Here is a 27,911-nt window from a genome sequence, read left to right on the forward strand (position 1 = left end):
CACACCACATTTCACCGATTGCCTGACAGGGTTTTGACATGCACCTCCTGTTAGATGACAGGTCGGTTATCCTCATCTAAAGAGCTCACGGTATGAAAAGGCTGGCCCGAGGCCTTCTTTAGTTGCATGTTGCATCAAGGCTAACCCGGGTCTCCTGTCTTCAGAACCTTTGGTTCTGAGTTTGGGTCTCAGTCCTGGTGTCCTAGTCTTAGTATGAGTCAGAGTCCACAGTTGAACCGAGTGGTGTGTCCGAGCCCGGATCCGATGCGTGCCCAAACCGAGTCGATTCATCCGAGATCAAGCTCCACGAGGTCATGATTGGGCTCCGACTTGGTGTCCAGCCGAACTGAGACGTGGGCTCAACGGGGACCCTCGGCCCAAAGTAACTCGTGGTTATCATGTCGCAATGGGTCACTCCATGCATGGCTGATGTCTTCCGAAGGTCGATTTACGCTAGATACTAGGCTGGTAGTAAACAAGATTTTCCTGTCGTGATTCACTGCTTGGAAACCTTTGAAGCGCCATACTGTGCTGTTGCCACTGCTGCTGGCAGACTCGTGACCCAACAGATGTTTGTGTTTTTCTTTCCTTTCTAGCGGCCATGCACGCATGCCTTTCGTGGTCATGAGCTCAACTGACTTGCAAAACACACAAACGTGCGGAAAATATTTTTTTTTATTTTACCATCATGACCAGACTTGTCACTTTATATGCTTTTCAAAGGCCCGAGCCCCGCCCTCAATGCTGACCTAAGCCTCTCAAATGATTCTATAAGCTCCCTTAATGCTTGTGGGCAAAAATAAAATACTGGGCCAAATAAATGCAGGAAAATTGTCTGAGCTATTGGTATGCGGGGCAGCAGATACCTAAACACATCACTATGAGTATGATATTACTTTTACAAATCCTGTATGCACCTAGTTTTTTGTCGTGCTAACTCCTTTAATAAGTTAGGCCAGTCTGTAAATGATTGACAAGAGTTTGAAATGATAACGTCTGGCTTTGGATGAACAATTGGCTGCAATAGGTAGCAGCTTTTAAAAGTACGGGGCGACCCAGATAAAAGTTAGCACATGTTTTCCCCAACAGAAGTAAATGCATATGTCGCATACTTGTGAGCGTGGTGCTTATGCGACACAATCAGCAACAGTAGCAGTCATCAGTGATCTGTTACGAGCATGTACAAAAATAGGCTTCTGTGGGTCACACCCATTCTTAGCTTTCCACAAAAGCAGCTCACGTTAATTCAAAGTGTAAACCTATTTCCCCACAGGGGAACAATATTGAATCTATAAAGAATATTGAAACCGTTTCTTGAACTGCCAACATAGAAGAGGCAAATTCAAGTGACTGAAATCCGAGCAAGATCAGGCTTTGGGGAGGTCAAGTCAAGCTTTTTGGGCTGAGCCCCGCCCCATACCCCACCGACTCAAGAGAGTGACACCCCTGATCATGGTGGCCCCTATATTACCAATGAGTGTAACTTTACAATGGATTTGGTTCATAAAGCGGTCCCGTGTCTTCACGACCAAAAGCGCAACGCCTGCTGGCCATCGGACTTGATACGATCAGGCAATACCGTGCGAATACCCGACCCAATAGCTGGCGGCTCTCCCGTTCACCCGGCGCCGGTAATGTTCTCCATTTCGTCACCTGTTCCCGGCCGAGCGCGCTCCGACCATGGAAATGATACAGAATTTCCCTGAGCCGCCGAGCCGGGCGGCGCGCGCCGGGCTCGGCACGACCACCGGCGCCGCCGCCGTGGAGACGAGTGGGCGTGCCGGCGGCCGGCGGCCGGCCGGCCGTCGGAGGGCCGAAGTAAAAGGGAGTGTGCGGCGTTTGGCGGTCACCGGCGGCGCCGGTCGGCAGTGCTCCGCGAGCCGCGTGCACGGGAGGATCGAGAGCGAGAGTGATTTCCACCGCGCCGCCGCCCCACACGGAACATGTGAACAGAGCCCGCGCGCCGACCGTCTTCTGTGCCCTAGTCTGTGTGTAGATTGGTAGTTGAGTTGATATCGTCCAGATGAAGCCCATCATGCGGTGTGTAGGGATTTCGCTGCTGCTGCTGGTCGTCTGGTCAGAAGGACTGCCGCAGAGAGGTGAGTCTCAGGCTACTCCGTGCTGCCTTACATCCGTCGTCTGTCTTCGCTTTCACGAATTCACATATTGCTGGCTTCATAGTGTGGAAACTTTCATGGCGATGGAAGCCCCATTCACTGCATGCAAAGTGGCCTACTTGAATTGCCGTTTAAAAGCAAACTAAAGGCCAGATACCAACATCGATGATCACGTGTGGTATGTTGCATTTGTATCGGTGGTAAATTTGTTGTAACGTATGCATGAGTGCTGTGACGAACCGAACTTAGCTAGCGATGTAAGGAGCCGAATACCTGAAAAACCGCCTCGTGAATGATTTTCAAGCAAACAAATGCAAACACAAAATACTAATGAATTCCGGCCAAAGTAGCTGCCGGGACTGTTAAGTCTGCGGCTGGCTTTCAACAGACGGCCGTCAATGTGAGCGCCACTCTTCGCTACAACTGCGTCGCGTTGCGGTTCCTCCGGTGCCAGTCGCGTCTGCCGTCCTCGGCAGCGGGCGCGGGCCCCCCCCCCCCCCTTCTCCCCCACCAGCCGTGTGAGCTCTGGAGTTGGCTGGGAACGGGAGGAACGGCGGTGTGCCTTGCGTCAGGCCGCCGTTGGAGCAACGGGAGCGGCTCGGCTCGCGCCGGTTGCCCAATGGGACGGCCGAACCCGGTCTGTGCCGCGACATGGCTGCTCCTACCCAGCCCAGCGTCATGGCCCACCCCTTCCCACCTCCAGCCCAGCGGCATGGCGCACCCCTCCCCTTTTCCAGCCCAGTGGTATGGCTGCTCCTACCCAGCCTAACGGCATGGGTGCTTCCCAGAATCGCGACCCGGTCTCGTCTGTCCGTAATTTGACCGCCGGCGTGCGGCAGGCGCGACGAAGAGGTGCTTTGAGGCCTTCAGTAAACAGCGGCTTCAAAACTTTTAATGAGCTAGTGTGCCGGGACTACTTCGTTCCACCACACGATACCAATTGATTATTGCACCTCTTTAGCTTATGTAGGTGGGGACGCACTTTGCCGTTCTCCGCCCCCGCCCTTTCCTCGAATGCTTAGGTTGGTTTGATTTCTTCTTAGTTAAGATTTCCATTTTCCATTGTATGCACAGCCCCTCCAGCTAATCATGCAATCAGTCCAATGTATTTTATGATCTTTGCCAGCCCCAGGTGTGCATCCAAATCTTAACGCTGGCTCTCAGCGCAGATTGGTATGTTAGTTTACGAAAGTACGGCAGTGTTCCAATAGCTTTGATGGGAAGTTGAAATGACTGAATCATTCTTCCCTATGCTGAAACGGCCGATACAGCAGGATTTAAGAGAAACTCATCACGAGGCTAACCTCATGCTCATATACATATCGGATGCCAACAAGACCCGCTATTTTTAGTTACTTTTGGGGACATGGACTTCAGGGAAAAGCTCATGCTGCATCTTGTTATAACGCGGGTAATTACGCGGCGTTTAAATTGTTGAAAAGTTATAAAAAGGGCCACTGAAATATACAGAGAGCTTTATCTACCACATCCAACTAATCTGCTTACATCGAAAACCAGTGAACGCAACGCATGGCGAGCCTTGGTCGCCTTAGCTCATAATCGAGACAGCGGAGACATACGTGCCGAGCTCACCGCATTGTCTCCACAACCGACCCGATTCTGCGGCAAAACTATGCCTCGACTCCCGTCAGCCGCTCAAATAAGGCTACCATAGACATTCCTTCAAGGACCGCTCCGCGTGAGGTCAGCATCTCCCGCTACTTTTACTTCCAACTCGTCCAAGGTCGCGCGAGCACGCCCGTGAATCAGCGGTCAGGAGAGGTGCTATCCGGGTGTGCGGCCGCTGCAGTCTTCGTGCCGCGCGGCGCAGGCTATCAGCTGCTGATCTTCGCGTGACGCCTCTGGTGCCGTGCGCCGCTGCAGTCCCCCCGCCAATGAGGTCGCCATCGCTCCAACAGGTTCAAAACACCTGCACTTCGTGTCGCGACCTAACGGACCCAACTGACGGCCCGAGGTGGGGCCATTTTAAACTCCTTAAATGACAGCTTGTCCTGAAACCACGCGTGTGCCACGGGTTTGGGGAGGCCACATGCCGCAACTAGTCGCATTCGCGCCTTGTGTCCGGCTCTTTGTTTCACTTCACTAGGCCTTATCACGCCTTTTTTCTGCGGTGGACGGTGCCAAAAACAAATGGAAACAATTGTTTATTGCAGCCTAGTAAAAGTGCTTCGAAGCTATGCAGTTTTAATCTGTTCATTTCCCGTTACATGCGTTAAACAAAAAGCCCCGCTTATATCACACGAAAACAACGGTTCCGAGAATAAACGTCAATGCACCGCCAAAGCCAACGGGGTTTGGCTTATTTTCCTGGTCCGATGTAGGCGGAATGTAACCAATATGTTTCTAGCGCTGTTTGGTAATATGTCTTATTAGAGTCAATCAGTATCCAAGGCAACCTAAAGCCGACTTCAGGCAAACAATCTCCTTCATTGAACTCACTCAGTCGTTTATCTAACTTACTGTCGTTGAAGTCTAAGACGCATTGAGTAACGGGCCAACGCCTCCGTTATATGCCAAAATAGCCAATTCGTATTCCTCACTACCTTAGAACAGCACCTGGTCTGTTGAGAGAAAGAGAGAGAGAGAGAGAGAGAGAGAGAGAGAGAGAGAGAGAGAGAGAGAGAGAGAGAGAGAGAGAGAGAGAGAGAGAGAGAGAGAGAGAGAGAGAGAGAGAGAGAGAGAGAGAGAGAGAGAGAGAGAGAGAGAGACAAAACGAGAAAAATGGTGAAAGAACACGCAAAAAACACACATACATGTGTACAAATGCATATATATATATATATATATATATATATATATATATATATATATATATATATATATAATGTGGCTTGCGGATAGCTGTACGTAAAGGTTGTAGGGTAAAAAAGGAAAGAAAGCGAAATGAACTATGATCCATCTATCTAAAAAGATTTGAGATACCTGAAGATAGAATATGTATTCTTTAAGAAGTCCATCGAGCAGCCATTCTGAGCAGGTGGAATAATTCTTCGAGCTCACGTGGTTATCAGTGACGCAAGTTTGCACCCAACGTTTCAATCAGCTATTTCTCGGAATTCGCAATTTGTTGGGTAGTCTCCAAAGTGGCGTAAAGAAGTTAGCCATTTGTTGGGTAGTCTCCAAAGTGACGTACGGACGTTCGATGCGTAGCCATGTGCATTAGTATGTCAGCCCCACAAGCCACTCTCAGAGTCAGCAGTCTTGAGATCTCTGAGATTGCTGAAATCTCAGCAATCTCAGAATCGTGCTCAGTCCACCAATTGCAAGGCGTGGTTTTGTAACTTGCATTTGCCGGGAACTTTCCATCACATGCCTTTCCATTTCCATCACCCCGTGACAGTGCTCACAAAATGCGGTACTTGGTCCGGAGGCATGCGGTGGGTCTGGCCATGTGGCCTTTGAAGGCCTCGTATTTTGACAGAGTTATGCTCTATGACAGAACTTGCATTTGGTCCCGGGGTAGAATTATGTGATTTTGTCCGAGTCTCACAAGAATTCGGCCTTTCAGTGGCGTACCCTCAGTTCTGAGGCCGAGATGAAGTCGAAGAGCATTCAACCATGCTATTAACCATGGAGATCTTTTCACCATTGCGGCCGTCGGCGGTCTCACCGCCTTCCGCAGCGTAGAAGTATTGCAAACACTTCCGCTACTTCTACTCGTAATGAGTCAGAACGAACGTTGTAAAAGGAGGCTGATGCCTCTTTCCATCATTCGTGCGGCCTTCACTGAAACCATTTTTAATCCATCTCTTATAGCTGACCTGTCAACTCAGGAAAACAGCGCTGAATCACGCATATTAATCGCTCATCGTAAGTTAACCTCAGAAAAAGACTGGTTCGGGTCAAAACATGCCACTGTTTACTCTCATCAGATAATAATGGGCCATCTGAGGTCATCACATCGCATTCCATGACCTCGATCTAATAATAATAAAGAAGTGAGTTTTACCTTTTCGATTTTGTTTACCTGTGTTCAAAAACAGTGATGTCTAGCCGGTAAACTACAATTGCTTGACGTCGACTCCTTTACACTATGAAAGCAGTTTAATCAATTTATAGAATTTGCGATTATTTATGTATATGATTATAAAGATTGAATCTAGAATATAATTTCGAAAACTTGCTGCTGAGCAGGTATTGATAGCATGAAGAATGCGTCTCATGTGGCTGAAATGTTATATAAGCCCATAACATTCACAATGGGATGGATAATCTAGAAAATCGAGAGCGAGTCCAGTCAAATGGACCAGGTTTTTTTCTGCGGCATCTTCCCTCCGGTTTTCCTCTATTCCATTGTTCGTTATCTATTCCCCTATCTTTCTCTAATCCCTGCGATAAAAGAAACATCATTGAATGACATAAACAGACTTAGCTTTATCGTGCTTGCCTTGGCCTACACTGACATAGGAGTTTGCGTCCACGTTTTCAGACGAAAACGTCCGGAAAAACGCTGCTGCCCTGCAACCTCCATGACCCCTGCAACGCAAAACTATCTCACAGCGATTATCAGACACGGGCTCGCGTACACAAAGACGTTATTGCCTCGCATCATAGGTGCGCAAACATGTAATCGAATGCGTATCATCACTATCTTTTCTGGCGGCGTTATCAGTGGCGGCGGGCGCCCCTGCATAATTGTCTCCGCGCGCTGGGCTCCAGAACGCACGCCACCAGCCGCGGTCGATACGCTTCAGAGGATTGTCGGCTGTACCCCGCGTCACGGACGAGCTTAGCCTGTTCATTAGCTGGACTGCTGGCCGCCACTCTGCGACAAGCCTGACGTGACCTTCGCCCCGCCGCCGCCACTCGGCGCGTCCCCCGGAGCCGCCGCCGTCCGAGAGGGCGCCTCTGACACGGCTGACGCGGAGCTTGCGGCGTCGCGGCGCCGGTGCGCGGCCCTCCTGCGAGGGCGGGCTGAGCGGCACCAGTCACGTGACGCAGCCGTCCGCCAGTGACGGCCGACCGACAATCGATTCGCCGCGATCGCAATCGACCCCATCCGAGCCCACAGTGCAGATTATTCCGGCAGAGCGGCAGGGTGCTTCCGAGCCTTCCCAATCCCTATCGTCGATTGTTGGACCATTGCCTGCCCGAGCGCCGCTAACGCGTTGGAGGCATTGGCCAGGAGATACGTGCGGGATATAGCATGAGGCCTCGCGTGTGGCATGCAATGCGCAAAAGGCTCTCTCGCCACGTTCGCCAATCGCAGAACCCATGCGTGTGTGTAATGAGGAAAGCCGGGTGGAACGTTGTCACGAAGCCAATCGCCGGCCGGCCGCAAGGCCATGGTGGCCCGAGCGATGGCTGGCGCCAGAGCCATGTCGCGAGAGGCCTCGCGTGTTATCAGGGATCTGTCTCGCCGCCGCGAGCCACCGGCGTACTGGACGCGCCGCGCCATCGGAAGAGGGCGCGGCGGCCGAGACGGAGGCCGCACCGCACCATCTCCCCGCTGACGCGGCTGCGGCGCGTTTGTCGCCGCCGCGCCGCCACCGCCGCCAGACTGAGGCGGCGCGTCGGGCGGCCCCGTCCAGCCGTCGGTCACAATGGCTGGAGAGACGGGCCTTTGTGACAGCCCGAGGCGTCGGGCGGCGCCGGCTCTGCGACGCGCCGGCCGGCACGGAGACGCCGCCCGCGCGCCGCATACCACCGGCGAGTTTCGCCGCCGGGCGCTGTGTTGCGCAAGCGACTGAGGCGCATCGGTAATCCGGACAGAGCCTCGGCCCTCGGGTAAGCCGTCGCCCCTCTGCAATATGCCCGTGCTAATCCGTGGAGCTAGTCGGCGTGAAGTGGGACCGGCGGGGCCCGGCGTCGCTGCTGGTGCGCTACTGGCGACGTGTGGCGGCGCAGCTCCCCGTCCGCTGGGCCGGCGTGCGCCGTCCGCCCTCCCTGCGGCGTGATCGCCGCAGCCTTGTAAGCATTGTTTGGCAGCGTGATTACAGGCGCCGAGAGAGAAAGAGGGAGAGGGAGAGAGAGAGAGAGGGAGAGAGAGGGAGAAAGAGGAAGAGAGAGCGAGAGAGCGAGAGAGAGAGAGAGAGAGAGAGAGAGAGAGAGACAGAGAGAGAGAGAGAGAGGGGGGGGGAGAGCGGAGGGGAAGTGTGGTGTGCGCGCTGGGCATTCTCTTTACCACGCCTGAGTGTCGGAATAAACAGTGTCTGGTTGGGCACGAAGAAAATAGCTGACAATGCCGGCGCTTGGGAATAATATGTTGTTGTTTTGGCGGTCGCGGTGCAGCGTGTTGGCGCGCCACGTCGACGGCAGCGGCGCGGCGGCGTCCGTTGTTAGCGGGGACCGGCGGCCCGCGTGGGATGCAGGCTCCCGGAGCGCGCCGAGATGGCACGGCCTGGCAGCGGTGACGGCCAGCCGGAACCGGCCTCAAGGTGAACTGGCCACGGCGCCGGCTGGACGGGGCTGAGCGGCCGGCGCCGGCCGGCAGCCGGCGAAGGGCGGCTCGCTCTGAGTCACCGGTGAAGCACGCCCGCCACCGGGACGTGCCCGGCCTCCCGACTGCCGATACGTCCCGATCCGCCCCGCTCTGCCCCGCTCTGCCCTCCATCGCCTCGGTGCGTGGTAGCAGAGCCCGCCCCACCAGCGGCGAGGGCTTTAACTTTGTACTGCGCGTCAGCAGAAGCTGAGCGGTGGCTCGGCCGTGGTCCGAACACGACGCCCCACTGAACTGCGACCGTCGTCGCCGCGGGGCTCGTCTGCCGCGACTGTCTGCAGCCGGCGAGGCTGAAGAGCTGGTCCGGCAAACGTCACCGCAGCGGAAGCGTCCGCCAGTTCCACGCCGCGCCCCCGCGCCATTTTACGCCTCCTCCGCCCCGGGCGTGCTAATTGCGTCAGACCCCGCCCGCGACAGCCTCCGTTTCTTCTGCCGCCGCTAAACGCCGCTATCTGCCGCATGCAGACCTCGCCTGCTGATTACGGCGGCTGGCCCATTGTCTCGCGTTGCTTGTCTTGAGGGGCGCGGGACGGCCGGCCCGGGAGCGGTACACCCACTGGGCCGGCCCGGCCCAGCGTTGCGCCGCCGCCGCACCGAAGGCCGTGCGACTTTTTGCGCGACGTTTCGTGGTGGCGCTCGGGCTCCCGACCGTGTCGCCGGCATCACCGCCGCTGGAGTACCGGGGTCAAAGTGCGCCGCGCCGCTGCGGGCGGGGGCGGTGCGGCGGTGAGGCGGTGTGCACCAAGCGCTCGAGAACATGATCTGCAAGCTTTGGCAACGCTCCAGGTCGCTTCAGGTGCGGCGGAAATCGGTTTAGAGTGGGCATTCATGTGTTGCTGGCGGAGTAAGTCGACTACCGCACTTCAAAGTGCACCTACGCTTTATGATTTTGACCTGCCCCGGGCGTTGAAATACTGGACGGCTCCCCGGGGATTTGACTACGCCGCTCCAAATGCCAGGCGGTTGTTGGAGCTTGTCAGTGAGAGGCTTTCATCCCGCGTTAGCTTTGCTTGGCGAAGTCTGCCGTGCCGCCTCTCAGGCAATTTCACCGTGTGTCGTCGGCCGGCAGTTTCGGTGAAGACGATGTATCTCGGTGGCGTGGAGCAGAGTGGCAGGGGGAGGGAAGGGAAGACGTCGGACCCCGGGCGCCGGCTGGTTGACCCTGGCGGCCTTGCTCCCGACGTGACCGTCGCGTCACCCCGAGGTCGGCCAGACACGCCCGCGCCACCGGGCCGGGAAGAGGACGCCCCACATCCGACGGCCGCTGCTGTCCTCGGCTGGACGGTATGACCGGAAATATCGGTCAGCCATGCGCCCCAGCGGCGCGGCCAGCTCAACCGCCGGGGACTTTCCATTGGCTCTTTGTCGAAGAGAATGCTTCACCTTGAAGTGTAACCGGAAGAAGATGACAGATCATCCAGCAGAGTATCCTGACATCGTAAATAATCGGGGGAGGGTGAGAAGTTCACCATTCGCTCCTGTCAAAAGGTTTAAGGAATATTAAGAATTGACAAAAGGAAAGATTCTTGCTTGCTATGCCACACCACTTACGTGTCTCTCAGACCAAGCACGTTTTTCCAAGGCTCGCCGTTTGAACACGATGCAACGTGGAAATTCTTTCATCCTACGCGTCGCATTCTTATTTAGGGAATCGACAAAGCGAGCTGTTCGGATGCATATTGTGGCAATCATCATTCTTCGCAGCTAATCGGCGGCCTATAATTGTCCTCTGGGGCGATGGATGACAGATCTCCATTGGTAGATTGGCTGAACAGGTTTGTGCGCTGGTCAAATTTGACTACATTTAAGTAACGTAAGGCCTCCAACGACCGATTGCGGCCTTTCTTGCTGCTGGGCCTCATTATTGTTTTTGACGTTGTTGGCATATACCTTACACAAAATATCAACCAAACTAATATCTTTCGAATTCAGAAACTGGCGCGTATTGAATGACTAAACATATGGCTGCGAACATCCCCATGCGCGCCACGATCTGGCCGCTCCTGTTAAAACGTCATATAGGTCAAGGAGAAACATTCCCTTACACTGTGACAGGGCGGCTGGCACGCTGCGTTGGCCGATCAGGTCGGCATCTGGCGGTCTGCGTCGGCCAACCGGCGGCTGCCGCCAGCGGCTGCCGACTGCCCGTGATGAGCCGAGCCCTGCAGTCGGCGGAGTGCGGCGCCCCGGGTCGCGTCCCTGCCGCCTCGGCTGCCGGCGCACGCACCACCGCGTCTCGGGCCAGCGCCCGGCCGGGCCGGCCTCGGCGCACGCGATGCTCGCCGGCGCCGTGCGGGCGTCGCGTGCCGGAGCGTCTCGCCCTGCGGCCAGGCGCCACCCGACAGGTATCCTCGGTGCACGTCCCGGTCGGCCCCGGAAACCTGTCGGAAGTTTCGCTTTTCTCGCGCCTCGGTTTGGGCAGCAGCGCGCCGGTCCCCAAGCGGGTCGCGCCGGTGCGGTCCGGTCGGCGGTTTCTCCGGGCCGGTCTGGCCGCGTGCCACTGTTGTGACCTCATCTCCGTGTCGCCGCGCTCGCCGGCGCGCCCGCTCGAGAGGCCCCGATTGATGCGGCTGTCGAGCGATCGGTGTTCGAACCGGCGGCCGATCAGTCCGAGGCTCAGCGCCGCCCCCGCCGAGTGAATCCGGCAGGGGCGGACCAAGCGGCCGCGGGTCGCTCCCAGGCTCACCCCACAGCGATTCATCAGCTGTGGGTGGTCGGGGCGGTGCGACACGTCAGCAGGTCTCATGCCAGCATCTGGCCGTCCCCCGCGGCGTGTCGCGGCCTGTTGGCAGACGATGTGGTGTCTTCGCTCCGCTGTCGAGCGCACAAGCTCGGCCACGGCATCGACGCCGGGCGGTTGGCGCCAATGGTGACCATCTATTCTCGAACAGACAAGCACAACGGCTGTTATGTTTTGGTAGCGATAGCATGAATTGGCAAGCGAAACGAGAAATCGGAACAAGTTTCTGCTTATGTTATTTATACACGGTTCGCGCTCGGGCCCCATCAATTTGGGTGACACTTGGCCGAAATGCGCTGCTCAGTGTGTTTTCAATTTCCAAACATGATAAAATTTAGTCGACCGAGGCGGCACCCCAGGCTTTTCTGGGCTCTAAATCCGGGGTTATCCAATTATATCTACTGCAAAATACATAGGGGTTCGAGATAGCCATTAAGGGAACAGAGCCTCGACAAACATCTCCAAACGAAAGGCGCCTCAGCAAACATCTCCAGCCGGCTCATTGCAAACATCTGAGTAATTTCCTTTGGACACGCCGAAGATGGCGATACCGGGACACTCCGGCTTTGAACAGTCTGGCATTCCCCATCCATCATAATAGGCGTGACGGCACAGGCTCTTGGCTGCGCGTGGCCCGGTGACTCGCTGCGCTGGCCGGTGCTCATCGGCGTGCGGTGAGCTGTCACCGGACATAGAGGTGAGCTGTCACCGGACGCCTCCCACGCCGTTGACTGATGATCAGCGCCGTGTGCACAGCTGACTGACGGCTCGGCGCGCAGCCGGCCGGCAGTCGGGAAGCGGCGCCACAGGAGTGTTGCAGCCGGTGACGGAACCGCCGGTAGACGGCCGGTCCATGGCTGGGACGGTGGGCCTCGACACGAAGGAAGAAATCGAAAGCACGCGCGTGATTTCGATTCCCGTGGCGCAATTCAAATGACGTGACGTGCGCCTTCACCGTGATTTCAATGTTGCCGGCCGGCGACTGTTGCCGCTCGGCCGCTCGCTTGCGGCGAAGACCGCCGACATTCTGTGGCAAGCGTCGCTTCGCGGTCTGGCCAGCGGCGCGTGATGGTCCGGTTAGTGGTGCCTGATGGTCCAGGGGAGGCAAATGCAGAGGTAACGCGTGGCTAGCGCCGCTTGTTGGTCTGGACAGCGTCGCCTGGTGATCTGACCACCGACACCTGGCGGTCCGGCTAGCGGCGCCTGTTGGCCCGGCCAGCCTGGTGATCTGGCCAGCGGCACCTGGCGGTCCGGCCAGCGGCGCCTGATGGTTCGGGCAGCGGCGCCTGGTGATCTGGACGGCGACACCTGGCGGTCCGACCAGCGGCGCCTGATGGTCCGGCCAGCGGCGCCTGTTGGCCTGGCCAGCCTGGTGATCTGGCCAGCGGTGCCTGGTGATCTGGCCAGCGGCACCTGGCGGTCCGGCCAGCGTCTGTGGCGACCGCGGCCGAACGTCTCGCCCGCTGCTGCGCCTCCGCCAGAGTCGGGCGGCGCCTCGGCCGATGTGAGCAACGAATACTGTTCCGCATCGCTGCTGCTGATCAGTGCCAGCAGCCCTCGAACGCCCAGGAGTGTGCAATAACGATCCGGGTCCGCTCGCATGGGAGGAGACCCTTAATGACAGAGTTTTCTCCATTATAATTTGATATTTCCCTGTAAAGACCGCTACCTGCAAGCTGAAATGTTGCTCCGGAAGGTCTGCACGGCTTGTCACTTGTCATAAAGACGGGCGTGAGGATAAGGGTGTCATTAGACACACTTTCGCCCCTGTGTTTTTCATTAGACAGTGCAACAAAATATATCGGATGTGTGACTCTCTACGAAGTTCGTTTTGCATGCAAATTAATGCAAAACTAAGGGTTCGTAGCTTAGATTTTAAGATAGCTGGATAATAACCACTAACACTGCGACATGATTAAATTTTCCATTAGGATCCGTACGGAGCCACTTGAGATTAATAGGCACGCAACATGTTTGATGACGGTTCGGGTAAAGCAAAAATCATGTAATGTTATTCATGGTTTCTATAAAGGATAAAGCTCAATGCATTTAACATCATTATTTTGCGATTTTCCCGGACGTGGACTGATGTAACCTTCGTAGCGATAGATTGCAACGTAGCGTTAAAAACTACGTGAGTCCAGTCATAGAATGGACGCGATGACCTAGTGGTCGCAAGGTTGGTCCTTGCACGCATGGCCCAGCTTTGGATTCCCGTTTTGCCATGCCGCTTGGACGGTTCATTATCATCGTAGATGCCGATGTTTCATAAAGTGGTTTGTAATGACGTTCGCTGCGATGTTTGCGTGTCGTGTTCCTTGGAAAAAAGGATGGCTAAATCATATGCGCCGTAAGACTTTACCTGTGCGCCAACTCTCGCCAAAAGGAGCGGCCAAGGGCTTTACTATACCATAGCATTCAGCTTTATGAGGTTTTACGGAGTTCACAGCCAGACATGGTGGCCTCAGGCCAGGCTAGTAATCCAGATTTCCATCTCCACCAGACATCCGACACAATACAAAGCTGTTCGGGCGGGTCGGCTTCCCACTGCTCAGCACCCGTCCCTGGGTGTGAGGCTATTTCAGAGGCCCAGGCCCAGCCCTGAGGCGTTCACTAGGCCTGACCCGGCGCCAGGCGCTGGACAGTAGCCCAGCGCGCCACGACCGCGGCGCAGCACCTCGGAGTACGAGGCCGAGCGATGCTGCGCACTCCATCGGGACCGTTCCAGGCACGGCCCGGAGAGCCGCTGCCGGCGTGGCCGAGCCTCCGAGTCAGAGGTCCGACCGCTTTCGAGTCGGGACGAGAGCACGGCTGCCGGAAGAGCCGCACGCCCAGGCCGTGGCGCAGCAGCCACTCGGGGTACAGAGGTCCGGAGCCGCTGCTGCGCCGCTCCGAGTCGGACCGTTCCGGAGGTGCCGGGAGCCGCGCCCGCGCGCGCAGCAGCCACTCGGAGTACAGAGGTACGGAGCTGCCTGCGCCGTGTCGCCGCTGGGAGCGCGCGCACTACTCGGGTACCGGAGTCTGCTGACCATGAGTCGGGACCCCCGAGAGCACGGCTGCCGGAAGAGCCGCGCGTGCTTCCGGCTGTCTCTGTCTGGCTCGGGCACGCCCTGTTCTGGGCCTCGTCCGCCGCACAAAGAAAAATGACTGCAACCTTCATTCTTACTCATAGCCAAAGATGTAGGGGTGCCTCCCGGATTATCCACGCGAAGACGGTTCTGTTTTGTTTTTTGTTTTGTACCGCGAGGAAGTGGTCTGCTACTGCCTTCAGCTTCGCTAGATCAGTGCAGCTGTCGTTGGCCACATCAGATGCGGTGGCTTTGGGCCGAGGATGTGCGTGTTGTCACACTAATCCTCTGAAATCCTGAAATATTCTGGGACAATTTTGCCACCCCAGGGCTTAAGAATGACCACCGGGACGTGAGCTTTGACGCACTGTCCGGTGTCTGGTTTCGTTCTTTGCACCACGCCTGCATGACAGGTGTTCACATGTTCACATTCTCGTGAACGTGAACGGTTTTGACGCAGACGAAAGTATTATAACGCATCCTATTTAAACATCGGTTAGGAGCAGATCAAGAATGATCGATGGCCTTCATTCGCATGGCGAACGGCGGACATTTGTCTAAATCAGCCCGTGATTTGCACCAACATGCCTTTAAAAGATCTTTTCGTGGCCGCCTGGACGAGAAACGACAGTATGAAATCGATACCCAGAATAAGTCACGAAGTTTCAGAATTTTAACGGGTTGAAGCGCGGCCGCGAAAAATGGCGACGGGTTAAAAGACCTCCACCGCATGCGAATTATTGCTTGTTCACGTACTGCATCATCAGATACTTGGCATACTCATGGAGGGCATCCGGAAGCCTGGTATGTTCTGGCCAATGCTGGGAGACCATCTTCATCCTCCAGTCTCCTAACTTCTCTCTTACTTAACGGTCCAGTATTCTGAAGCTGTGCTCAAGTTTCACGAGATCCCACAAGTCTGCGCCAACTGGCCCTCATTGTGACTATCGGGACCAGATGGACGCATAAGGCGGGGAAGGGGGAACACGGTCCCATGCCCGACCTTGGTAAAAGTAAAGCCCCGGTCGAAGGGAAAACAAAGTAAGGAGGCACGAAAGTTGCGTAGTTTTACGTCGCTCATTACGGGATATTAATACTTAGCATCCAAATGCACAAATACACAGTTGCTACTTAATCAGGGCCTGTAGCTACTGCTCCATAGCAGGTCTCCATAATTACTCCTATTTGGGCTGCTCGATTTGGGTTCCTTCGTGCGGAAATCCCGCGTGTTCCTAGTACCTAGACTAGTAGTACCCATCTTCAGGAAAGACAGAACAACACGCAAAATGGAATAAATTATTCTAGTATAAGGATTATAACTCATTAGGGAAATGCAGGAGGAAGCCGCTCTGTAAAGCGCCTGGTCAAAAAGCTACACCCGCTTGGATGTTAAAGCAAAGGAACTACTTATATTTATAATGCTGAACAATCCTAACCGCGAAAAAGAATGATAATTCAGTGGCTATCAGCATCTGCCAGGGCAGCAAGGGAAAGCTGGCAGCTGCATGATTCACATGACAAGGTAAAGTATTCATGGCCGGCTTTGGACCCAAGAATGTGTCATGTTACCTGAGTGTACACTTTCCGGCACATTTGTCTTCACTCGTTTTAGGCAAAGCAGCTGCGTCGCAAAAATCCTGCTCTTCATCACGAGGGCACACGGGCGCCCGGACCAAGTGTTCAGTAGGAACATCGTGCTTTCCTTCCTCAACCTGTCTATAAAGTAGTCGTACTCAATGGCAGCCATAGCGTTTAGCCATCAATGCAAACAGAAATCTCGTCTCTTTCGATGTGGTGAACATTTCATTGAAATGCATGCAACGGCACCAGCTCCATTACCTGCAAACGGTTACCAGCCACCGAACTCCATGAACTCTGCCGCCTATCCACGGACAGCTTCGACCCGTTGAACGGTGTGAGGCGCCTCGCTGTGACGTCCGAGCCGTGAGCGAGCGGCGCCGGCCAGGTGTGGGCGACGGCTGGCGCGGCCGGCTCGCCAGCTGACTGCCGCGGCGAGGCTCGGCGCTGACCGCCGCCGTCAGGGCCCCCGCTGCTCGCCGTCCGGCCGTCTCCCGTGACGCGGCGCAGATCGCCAGCCCGTCAGCGGCCGAAATGTCCCGCCAGTCAGGCGAGGGGCACCAAAGTGGATATAGCTGTACACCGCACAGCTGGTGCCTGCTGGGGTCGGGCGCTGAGCACTCCCAAGCGGCCCTCTGCCGAGCTGCGCTGCTGCTCAGCCTGGAGAGCCGTACACTGCCGGTGCCATCCTCAGGTGGCCCATGAGCCGCCTCAAGGTGACTCCACCCGCCGCGCAGTGCCCATGCGAGCTCGCTGGTGATATCATCAGCTCGCCACTGCTGCGCCAGCGCCCGGCTCCGGCCCGACGCTGCACCGTGCGAAGCCAGATCCGAGCCGATTTTCGCGAATTACGGCTTAAAATCCTGATATGGCTTCAAATAGCCACAGCGGCTTAAGCATGGGCCCAAACACAAGGGCTGCTGCGTCACAGGAGGGTTCAGTATCCCGAGACAAGCCGCAATTCTGCTGCAGGCTACATACCAATATCAAACAGCCAGCTGTCGCAGGACTCTTGGGTGTGCTGCACGGCCACACGTAAAGCTCTATCCGAGAGCAGCCGTCCCCCCCCCCCCCCCCCTGCCCTGGGCGGGCGGCCTGATCACCAGCGGCCGGCCTGTTCCAACTCGTGACCGACCGGCCGTCCACCGCAAATCCCGTTGCGGCTGCGGTGGCCCGGCCCGGCTGCGGGGGAGCCGCCGCGCTGGCGTCGTGAGTTCGGCCCCGCCTGGCCCCGCGATGGCCGGCGCTAATCCGCCGCCGGCACGGTCTCCGGTCCTTTCACCGACGCGCGAATCTGCTCACGACTCTGTATTGACCGCACTGCGTGCTTACGCGGGCGGCTGGGCTGCGTCGCCGGTTTCTGGCCGTGTGTGGGGATGTAATTGCGCCGCCGCCACCATCGCCGCTCCCGACGGGTCCCCTGCGGGGGCGGCGGAGGGATGGACGCGGGAACCGGCTCACGTTCAGCGCCAGCCTCGCGACGGTACGGCGCAGAGGGCCATCTCGGTGACAGAGAGTCCTCTCGGCCCTAGAGGGCGGGGCCGGCCCTGTGCGGCGACCCCATGGAGCGACCAGCTCGGCCGGGTCGTCTGCACATCTCAGGGTCGAGGGCCCGGACGGAGAGCGCAGGGAGACGCTACGGCCGCGCGCTCGCCGATGGGGCGATATCCGGCCGTCGTCGCCAAGCGCGGACCGCACAACACGCACCGACGGCGGGCTCACGCTGGAGACGAACCGGCCGTGACTAACGGCCGAAAGTGAAACGTCGTCGGCTGCCGGCCGGCCGGTTAGCCTCAGAAATCCATGCAGCCCACGGCCGCAACGCTCGAGTTGCTGGTGACAAGACCACAAACGGGCTATGCCGCTGCGTTTCTACAGCAGTGGTGACCGCTGGTCCGTGCTGTGCGACGGCACACCGCTTTCGGAGACGTGAAGACTGCCAGCCCTGCAACACGTTACAACACAAGAACATGCCAGGTCGCAGAGTTGCAACACTGCGCGAGTCTGTCAGGAGCACATGGCACTCAGCGTAACATTGCTTAACGATGGCCTGTCATGTCGTGCAGCTGAGCCCATAATGCCCGCTAATGCCATTTTTGTCACCTCCCTACGCCACGCCAACTCTCAGCGCACCAACAGATAAGATACAGGAATTTTCTAAAAGGTATGGAGCGGCTGATTTTAAGATCTGGGTCTTCAATTTTCTGAGCAGTTGTGACCGTTTGTGATAACGCTTTATCTGTTAGGGTGAAATATGCATGCTAGTTTGCCCCAAATTATGCAAGGGTGGTTTCCACTGGTCGACTGCTGGTGATGGTTTTGCACGCCATATCAATTAAACTTATTACTTTTCAGACTAAAGCCATCCTCTGGACTATCCCATACTCGCAAGGCCCTGCTTCAATTGATAAATTGGGGAAACAGGATCGATCTCAAACACGGATTCAGTTAACCCATCTACAAATCCACAAATGAATGGGGAAAGCTAAATATCAGTTGTGTTGCTCACTGCACTCCTTGAGACATCTTGTGTGTAAGTGCGTTGCAGTGGTAAAGTCATTCATACATGTAGTCACTCAGTCAGCCGCCTTTGCCGGCCATTATATACCATATGCATTAAGTCACAGCCGTACTGGGGTGAAAAGTCAATTTTGCTCATTTTTTGTTATAGCTATATTTTGATGCATCATCCTTATTCTTCAAATTCCTTATTCTTATGTATCTGATTCCTTCAAAACAGTTTTCAACATTTTTGGTGTGATTAAGTATCGTTTTGAAGTGAAGATGGAGTCTGAACCGGGCTCGGCGGGGGTTACAAAAGTCCAACCCACTTAATGGGTCCGAGGCTTAGCAAAAACACGAGAATGGGTGGAGTAGACGGCACGAAATTTGTGATACCTTTTTATGTATCCACTTTGTGCCCTGGGGGGGGGGGATTTTTTGACGTCACAGGCTGGGCCGCTCTGACGTTACAGTCCAAAACGTAGCACCCTCAAAACTTTCACAGGCATGAATAAATTTGACGAGCATTACAGGAGTGTTCCGATGTGTGTAGACTCGTGCATTTGCTGGCTTGGTTTAATCTTTAAGCATTCCATGGTCTTATAACATGCACCAGAATGGCTTTCAGGGAGTTTTGCCGGCAGTGGCTGCCTGACTGGCAGGAATCAGTTTCATAATATTCCGCAAAGTTTTCTGGATGATTGCCAATTAGACACATCCGTAATGCGCTCTACATCTATCAATTCCCGGAGCTTCTTTAAGGCTATAAATTCAGGTAGTTAAATAACATAATCTGACAAGTGATAAGCTGTTTGTTCAGTAGAGAAAAGCAATGAGTACAATTTTTCTAGGACCATGTCACTTGACCTAGCATATATCTACTAATGCCGTTTAAAATTGTTGATAATATGCAAGCAAATATTCAAGGGTATTCTAAGGCGTAGAGAAGTATTTGGCCAAGGGTAACATGGCTACCTGAGCCAAGAAGTTTATGATAGGTATTTGGCAAGTTCACAGTGACTTGATCCAAATTCACAGGATTTTGGAGGAAATTTGCCATTTATCCCCGTGAGGAAAACTTTGCGTGTCTGATGAAATGGTACCCAAAATTTCCCCGCCAGCCGGTTCAGCCACAGCTGAATGCAGTTTTAGCGCGCGAGCGACAGGAGCCGACAAGCTGCTTTGCTGAATGGTGACACAGAGGAGGATCCATGCAGCAGCAGTGTGTTACGTGCATCGCCTTCACTTGGATCGAATGCATCCAGCTCATGCCGCAGTCGCCTTTGCCGGTCTAAGCGCGTCACGTCAGAGAACGTTTGGTTGCGCTTAGGACAGCACCACAAACGGCGTTGGTGAAGACCAGTAAGGAGTATATGACCTCTGTGATCCTCAAGCAACGTGTCATTTGGATGATTTTATCTCAGTCGTAACAAATGGTCAGATTTGCTGCTATTATGTTTCCAGAAGCGAGCTAAAGCTTTCAAAATCGGGCGTCAAGATGTTATTTGTTATTGTATATTATGTATTACATATATGATATTATATTATATTACAGATATTCTATATATTATATTAAACATTGCATATTAAATGTGATTCATATTTTTGTACTAGATGTTATCTAATACCCATTTAAAATTCAACTATTGTGGTGGTCTTGCGACCACATCCTCCTATCGGAAGTCTTTGACGCCGCATCCGCCTTGTTTCCAGTGAGATAAAACATTCCCAGTTTAATTCGAATGCCAGAAGGGTGACGAACTATGCGTGGCTGCCGGAATGCTGGAAGGATGACGAACTATGCGTGGCTGCCGGAATGCTGGAGGGATGAAGGATACTTCCGCCTTTATCTAAGACAATCATGCAAGGAATATCTTAGGATAACAGCAGCCAGAACAAAAACGCGCCTACCAGGCCTGTGACATGCCAATGTACCCGGCAACAAAGGCAGTTGGCTGCATGGATATGCAGATTAGGCACGACAGATGGCTGACTGAGTTACGCGTTCTTCTTTGAAATACAACAAACGATATCATAGCTAAAGAAGGAAGTAGTGCAGAACTGGGCCTTTCTTTTAAACGTCTTTTAGTGAATTCTTAACTTTTCAAGCAGTAAGTTTCAAAAGTAGAGCACTGCAGCATACTTCGTTTTGAAAAGCAAAATTTCATATCCGAGATACCATCGGCAGCTTTAATTCAGTCGCGGGATAGAATAAGTCCTGAGAGAGATTTGTCTTATTAATTTTTCAATCTGAAAAGGTTCAAATCACGTGTTTTGGTGCAGCAAACTTTTTTGAGCCCTTTCGAAATCCTTCAAGCATGGGCGTCGTGAGGTGCCAAGAGAACCCAGTGAGATGCCTTCCGATGCCCTATATCACTCTATTGGGAATAACCACACGCATATTGACCACTCCAAGGCCTCACATGTGGGTTTGTTTCTTCCAAAAACGTTCTCAAAATCACACAGCATCGTCTGGGTGAGAACAGAAAATCCATTCACGCTCCAAGACTGCACCCATCGGAAAGCGGTGAACTCCATGATTATTATATTATATATAACAAAACGATGGAGCAAATTATAGCAGCAAACCGTACTTTTCAACATGTTTTACTTAAAAAATAGCCACAGATTTCCTAGTGCCGAATGGCACGTTATTCATGTGTTACGCAAATGATGCCTGTGATCGGTGAAGTGGTCGCGCACGGCTTGCTTTAACGCATGGTTTCACCCTGTTCCAGGTGAGAAACACGACATCGTGAGAAGCAGATATGCTGAACTCACTGATGAAGGACAGCGGCGGCTTAGTGAGTGTTGAGATTCCCGGGACCCTTCTGCGCTGACACAGGTCTATCATACCCCTGGACTCAGCTCCAGCTCCAGAGAGTCAGCTACACTGGAGTCGTACCGAACAACACGTCCTGCGTCACATCTGAAGTCGGTCAGCCACTGCATCTGGGGTGGCCTGTAATGGGTCACATCTGCAGTCGGCCAGCCACCACATCCGGGGTAGCCTGTCATGGGTCACATCCGCAGTCAGCCAACAGCTACATCTGGGGTGGCCTGTCGTGGGTCACATCCGCAGTCTGCCAGCCACCGCATCTGGGATGGCTTGTCATGGGTCACATCTGCATCATGTTATCACTGCTGCCACACTGGTCTGTCCTGCGGCGCAGATGCAGCCAGCGCAGCAGCCACTATGACTAGGAGCTGTTCTAGTTCACCTTGGACAACAGGTGCGGTGTCTGGTATGTTGCAGCTGAGTTAGCCTGCTGTGCAACGGCAGACTCTTTGGCATGCACCCACACCCAGCTACGCAAACCAGTCAAATACACAGTCCAAGGAAAATGTAAAAAAAATGAATGCAATAGATCAAAACGATTAAATTCACACACTGCATTCCACGATACCTTGAGACATTCCTGGCATTTATCCATGTTGGAACGGGCTACGTACACCGCTTTACCTGCGCGTACGCCACTTTACTGTTCCGTTCAAGAAGGTCGGCTCAAGAGCTTAACATAATGTTCGCTCTTGTTTGTCACCGGCAGCATGATGGTGGGGCCATTTAAATATCTGGTGCCAAAGTGAGCCGTTTCCACGGCGCTGGGCGCGCCATTGCACGCCCCTGTCAAGTCAGGGTGGCGCGTGGAGAAGCACTGGAGGAGTGGCACGTGGGTCGGCCTGTCCGCACCCTTGTCTCCATAAGTGGAGAAGAAAAGGGCGGTGGTATGGCACGGTCATCATGGAAAGAGGCTCTGGGAGCCCGGTTGAGCCGAATAACGGAACGCTCGCTCCGAACCTGCCGTGTCCTGATGACGCTTAGGATGATCAGGCGCGCTGCGCGGTGGCTCCAGTTATATGGCCGACAGCTCCCACCGATATCGCAGGTCGTACAGACGACAGCTCTCACTAGTACCGCAGGTCGTACAGCCGACAGCTCCCACTGGTACCACAGGTCACACAGCCGCCAGCTCCCACCGGTACATCAGGTCGTACAGCCGACAGCTCTCACTGGTACCGCAGGTCGTACAGCTGACGGCTCTCACTGGTACCGCAGGTCGTACAGCCGACAGCTCCCACCGGTACCTCAGGTCGTACAGCCGACAGCTCCCACCGGTGCCTCAGGTCGTACAGCCGACAGCTCTCACTGGTACCCCAGGTCGTACAGCCGACAGCTCCCACCGGTGCCTCAGGTCGTACAGCCGACAACTCCCACCGGTGCCTCAGGTCGTACAGCCGACAGCTCTCACTGGTACCCCAGGTCGTACAGCCGACAGCTCCCACCGGTGCCTCAGGTCGTACAGACGACAGCTCCCACCGGTGCCTCAGGTCGTACGGCCGACAACTCCCACCGGTGCCTCAGGTCGTACAGCCGACAGCTCTCACTGTACCCCAGGTCCGTACAGCCGACAACTCCCACCGTGCCTCAGGTCGTACAGCCGACAGCTCTCATCACTGGTACCCAGGTCGTACAGCCGACAACTCCCACCGGTGCCTCAGGTCGTACAGCCGACAGCTCCCACCGGTACCTCAGGTCGTACAGCCGACAGCTCCCACTGGTACCTCAGGTCGTACAGCCGACAGCTCCCACCGGTACCTCAGGTCGTACAGCCGACAGCTCCCACCGGTGCCTCAGGTCGTACAGCCGACAGCTCCCACCGGTACCTCAGGTCGTACAGCCGACAACTCTCACCGGTCCCGCAGGTCGTCACTGGTCAGCGGCGGGATGCTTATGGCGGGAAGGCAGGGCGATCGCATGCCAGTAATAATTGAACGCGTTAGTCTTTGGTCCTATGGTTAGTTGGTGAGCTGGTCGCAACACCTGGTTGTTTAACATGTGTTCGGGCTGTTCTTGTGTCAAATCGGCAAGCCAACTTCAATTTGCACCCCTTGTTGCGTCTTCACAAAGTCACAGCTTTTCCTGCGGAAACGGGACGCAACCAAACTGCTCTTAACTGGGTCTCGCTGAACGTGAAGTGGTTCGAGACAACAATAGCTTTGCCAGCGCATCCCCAGCTGTGCGCTTGTGCCAGTTTTGCCCTTCCAAGGACTGAATAATGATACGGATGCGTCGGCCAAAACTCTGATAGAGAAGAGCCTCTCCAGCCGGGAAGGCGGCCAAGTCTGAGCGAGACGGGCGGGCCGCTTCATCTCACGGGCTCCACTGTTTATGTCGGTCTGCTGCAGTAATGCGGCATCCGTGGCGACTGCATGGACCAGGCTCTCCAAATTCCTGGCGGAGAGGGCTCCTGGTGTGGTTGAGCTCCAAACTCACCGCCTGTAGGGTATGAGAAAAGTGTGAGACAAACGCATGTACAGTGTGCCAAGACCACACGGCCTCATTGAACACTTTAGGCAAAACTGAAGATGCCGGGTGCAAGCACGGGCCACCCTTATATGCCAGCAGTGGCATATCAGTAACACATCAACCCACGCATTCTGCCCCGAACATCCTTTTGGAAGCTTTTGAGCTGAACTATGCACTAAAGGTTGCGCCGGGCTCGCCCGTGGCTGCCGTGATGGCATGTGCAAGCTGCTCTTAAAGCCGTTGTGGTCGTCAAAATTGGCCTTAACCTTGTGACTGATTCGAGCGGCTAAAATTCGATGCCAGAGTTCAGCGCACTCAAGTAGTAGCATGTGTATTCCGACTGCACATGAAGACAGTACGTAGGATGATTTCAGTGCCGTGCGCGGTGGGTGGTGGCGCTTTGGGCGGCTGGTCGCGCGCCTGCTACCCGAGACAGTTCGGCACCACGGCGGCCGCCGCGCCGGCCGCTCCAAGTCCTCTACAGAGAACCGAGCTCGCTCCGGCAGCGCTCCGTGGTCGCGAGCGACAGCTGGCAGAGGGAGCGAGCGTAGGTCGCCGGGCGGATGGAGACAGAGTCTGGCCAGCTGGGGCGTAGGTCGCCGGGCGGAGAGCGACAGAGTCTGGCCAGCTGGGGCGTAGGTCGCCGGGCGGAGGACGACAGTCTGCCCAGCTGGGGCGTCCATCATGTCCGCGCGGGACGGGCGGCCGTCCCGTCTCGCTCGCTCCGCCTATCGCCCCCATTGAGAGATTCCCAATGGGAGGCTCCCAATGGGAGGCTCTAACTCCTCAGAACGCATGAAACAGCAAATATCGTAAATGCTCCGAGAGCATTTTCTTTCCCAAATGTTGTTGGAATTCCTCTCTCAACAACAGGCCGTGTCGACGACGCCCCACCACGCCTCCGGGCCAGCACACCAGCGCGACGGCGGTACTGGAGACGCGTACCAGCCGGTAGCCAGCCGGTAGGGCTCTGTACCGCCGCTGGCGGCCGCGGCTCGCTCGGGAACAGGGTCAGACCCGGAGCGGCTCCGCGCCTGCCAATAATGGAGCCGCCCGCTAATTGCTGTCGGCCTGCGCCGCGGGCCGTCTGTATTTGCGCCGGTTTCGACAGGTGACGAGCCGATGGCACGACGTGGAGCAGCGACCGGGGAGAGAGCGGCCGAGGGGTGCGAGCGGGACAGAGGCGAGGGGCCGGCCGGCGCGGCGCGCCCAGGCGGCCTGCGCTGCGTGTGTCGACTGGAAATATTTAGAGAGGGAAAGATGGAGAGATACGGTTACATGAAGGGAAAAGGCTCACCAAAGGCAAATAATGAAGTGAAAATAATTGGACATGGTGATTGATGCAGACAACACACAGACTGAGTGGAGAGAAAGGGGGAGGGGTAAACAAAATGAGAAGCATGCAAGCCGAAGCATGCGGGCAACGAGTCAGTTTGTGGGTGGGCGTCAGTCTGTGAATGAGTGATTGAGGCAGCAGCAGGCATAAAAAGAGAGAGAGAGAGAGAGAGAGAGAGAGAGAGAGAGAGAGAGAGGAGAGAGAGAGAGAGAGAGAGAGAGAGAGAGAGAGAGAGAGAGGAGAGAGAGGGAGAGAGAGAGAGGAGAGAGAGAGAGAGGAGAGAGAGAGAGAGAGAGAGAGAGAGGAGGAGAGAGAGAGAGAGAGAGAGAGAGAGAGAGAGAGAGAGAGAGGAGACAGAGATAGACGCGGGGGTAAAGCGAACTAAGCGCTCCATGAATTCCAAGTCCTCCGCGCCGGGCCAGCTGAGACCGGCTGACTGAGGCCGGCCCGGCGGTCACGTGATCGGCGGCCGAAGTGAAAGTGATGGCCGCTCGGCGGGGGATCGGAGCACTGGCGGCCGGGATGGCCGTGCCGGGGATCGGAGCACCGGCGGCCGGCATGGCTGGGCCGGGGATCGGAGCACGGGCTGCCGGGAGGTCGAGCTCCACTCACTGGGCCGTGACCGAAGCCAAAGCCGGCCGGCCGGCCGCCGCCAGCATGGCGTGCCGCTGCTGGAGGTCGAGCTCCACTCACAGCGCCGCGACCGAAGCCAAAGCCGGCCGGCCGCCGCCAGCACTGGCGTGCCACTGCTGAACGCCGAGCTCTGCTCACAGGGCTGCGACCAAAGCCAAAGTTCGACATCCACGGACAGGTGCACATTACCGACTAGATAGCATCTATTCGGAGTTTCCTCGTCATGTTCAGCCGGCTCATGACCGTATGTGCTCGTTTGTGTTGTCGAAAAATATCGGTTTCGGCCAGCGTTACTGTGCGTGATTTCCTCCCTATGGGAAAAAAACATGCCGGACGGAGTTATTGTTCGATAAAAGTTATCTCAACAAAGGTGCGTGATGGTCCCTATTCGCTTTCCTCGAGCTTTGTTTCGGTCGATTAGCGAGGTCCATGATGCGCCGCAGCATACTTCAGGAAACTTCCCCTCGATTGAGCAGCATGTGTGTCTGCTAGCCCTCCATTACCCTTGGTGATTTCTTTGCACACCCCATTACCTGCTCCTTCGTCGTATCCCCAAGCGCTGGGGACGGGTCTGCAACCAAAATGTGCCTATGTTAGCTGTTGATTCGTAGATCACTTGAGAACTTCTCTATCACTCGTCGCTTCCTCATTTGTTTGCCTGTACAGAGTCCCGATTCGAGCATTCTTCTCTTCCAATCAAGACGTTGCAGTCCTTCGTATTTGCGCTGCGTACCTTTAACGTGCCTAGTCAGATATGATAATTTGCAACGCTTTACTGTTAACTTGAAAGGCCATAAAGGCAATATGCCTTGTTTGTGAGCGCGCTACTGAAAGAATTACGGAAGGTCTGAGCGCTTCTTCCGTCTTGGCTGAATAAAATTTACCGTCTGCCTGCCTTCAAAATTACACGAGACAAACCGATAGATAATGTAATATTGATTGCATCGTTCACTAAAAAAATACATATCACAAAGAATATAACAGAAACCATTTGCTATCGCGGATATCTTCAGCCCTTTCACGCTAGAATGCCTCCTTGATCGTGAACTGGAAAGATGTTTGCACTGTGACGACGTGGCAAACAACGCTAGCTTAGCTCACGACATGTCCCATTGGTTCCTCCAGCACGATCAAAGCCATCATATTTCTCCGGTGAGGACGTGAAGAAACACACTTAATGACAGGCGGTCTCAAAAGGAGTGTTTCACATTTCTATGGGGGTTTTGAGCTGAGATGGCCATCTTGAAGGCCTTTCGGCGCAGTTTACAGCCCTGCCTTCTTGAGAGCTAAATATCTCAGGTTTCTGAGCTACGCGCCCGCGAAAATGGGGAGACTTTTTCAGGGAGGGTTTCAAGGTTACCTTGGCATTCATGACGTTTTAATAATGATATTTAGATTTTGTCATTCAATCGAGAAGATTGTAATGGCCAAATCGTTTATACCTAGCGTCTGTGTGCGTGATTTCCAGATACAACGGTCGTCAATTGGCTCTCAATCGATGCTGTGCAAAGTACGACGACGTAATGAAACACTGACGTATTGAGCAGCGTATTTACTAGACGGAGAAATTATGTTCTTTGGAGGAGTATTGTCATTCAGTCGAGCAAATTATAATGGCTAAATCGTTCACATCTAGCATCTGTGAGCGCGATTTCCAGATACAACGGTCGTCATTGGGCTCTCGAGGCGTGCTGTGCAAGGTATTATGACGCTATGAACATTGACGTATTAAGCAGCATATTTATTGGACGGAGAAATTATGTTGTTTGGAGCAGTGGTGTCTACCTAAAATTATACCAATAGTTTTAAGCGAGCTTTTCTCATCATTTCTGATGCTTGCTTCAATACCTTCAGATGTGAAACCTTTCCTTTAAGCATGCCTTTGTGTGGTGGTTAAGGTTTTACATCTGTTTATCTTGAAGAGTACCCGCATCGCAGCTGCTCCAAATTTGGAGACGATTATTGGCCTGATGGGTTTGAAAGCTTCAGTCCTATTCCTGGTGTCGACTTCAGCAATGCCATACAAATCAAGCTAACAATAACTGCGTTGTGACGATGCACAGAGTTTCTTTCGCCGTCAAGAATCGCAGCCTTAAAAGATGCTTGACGCACGAATGACGGATCTCTGTTCCGGGAGCCAGACTTAAACCGAGGCGTGAGCGAACGCTC

General features: G+C 54.7%; 1 protein-coding gene across 1 annotated transcript in view; it reads left to right on the forward strand.

Annotated features, from left to right (window-relative positions):
• Positions 1 to 1,844: 1,844 nt before the first annotated feature.
• LOC119111313 (mucin-5AC) overlaps positions 1,845 to 27,911 on the forward strand; it is a 141,675-nt gene continuing 115,608 nt past the window's right edge. Inside the window, exon 1 of the mRNA XM_037235126.1 lies at positions 1,845 to 2,099. Within this exon, the coding sequence (XP_037091021.1) occupies positions 2,024 to 2,099 (76 nt within the window). The 5' untranslated portion in view covers positions 1,845 to 2,023. The remainder of the gene's footprint in view (positions 2,100 to 27,911) is intronic.

This window comes from Pollicipes pollicipes, unplaced genomic scaffold, assembly GCF_011947565.3.
Source record: "Pollicipes pollicipes isolate AB1234 unplaced genomic scaffold, Ppol_2.1 Scaffold_7261;HRSCAF=8764_pilon_pilon_pilon, whole genome shotgun sequence".
Taxonomy (NCBI): domain Eukaryota; kingdom Metazoa; phylum Arthropoda; class Thecostraca; order Pollicipedomorpha; family Pollicipedidae; genus Pollicipes; species Pollicipes pollicipes.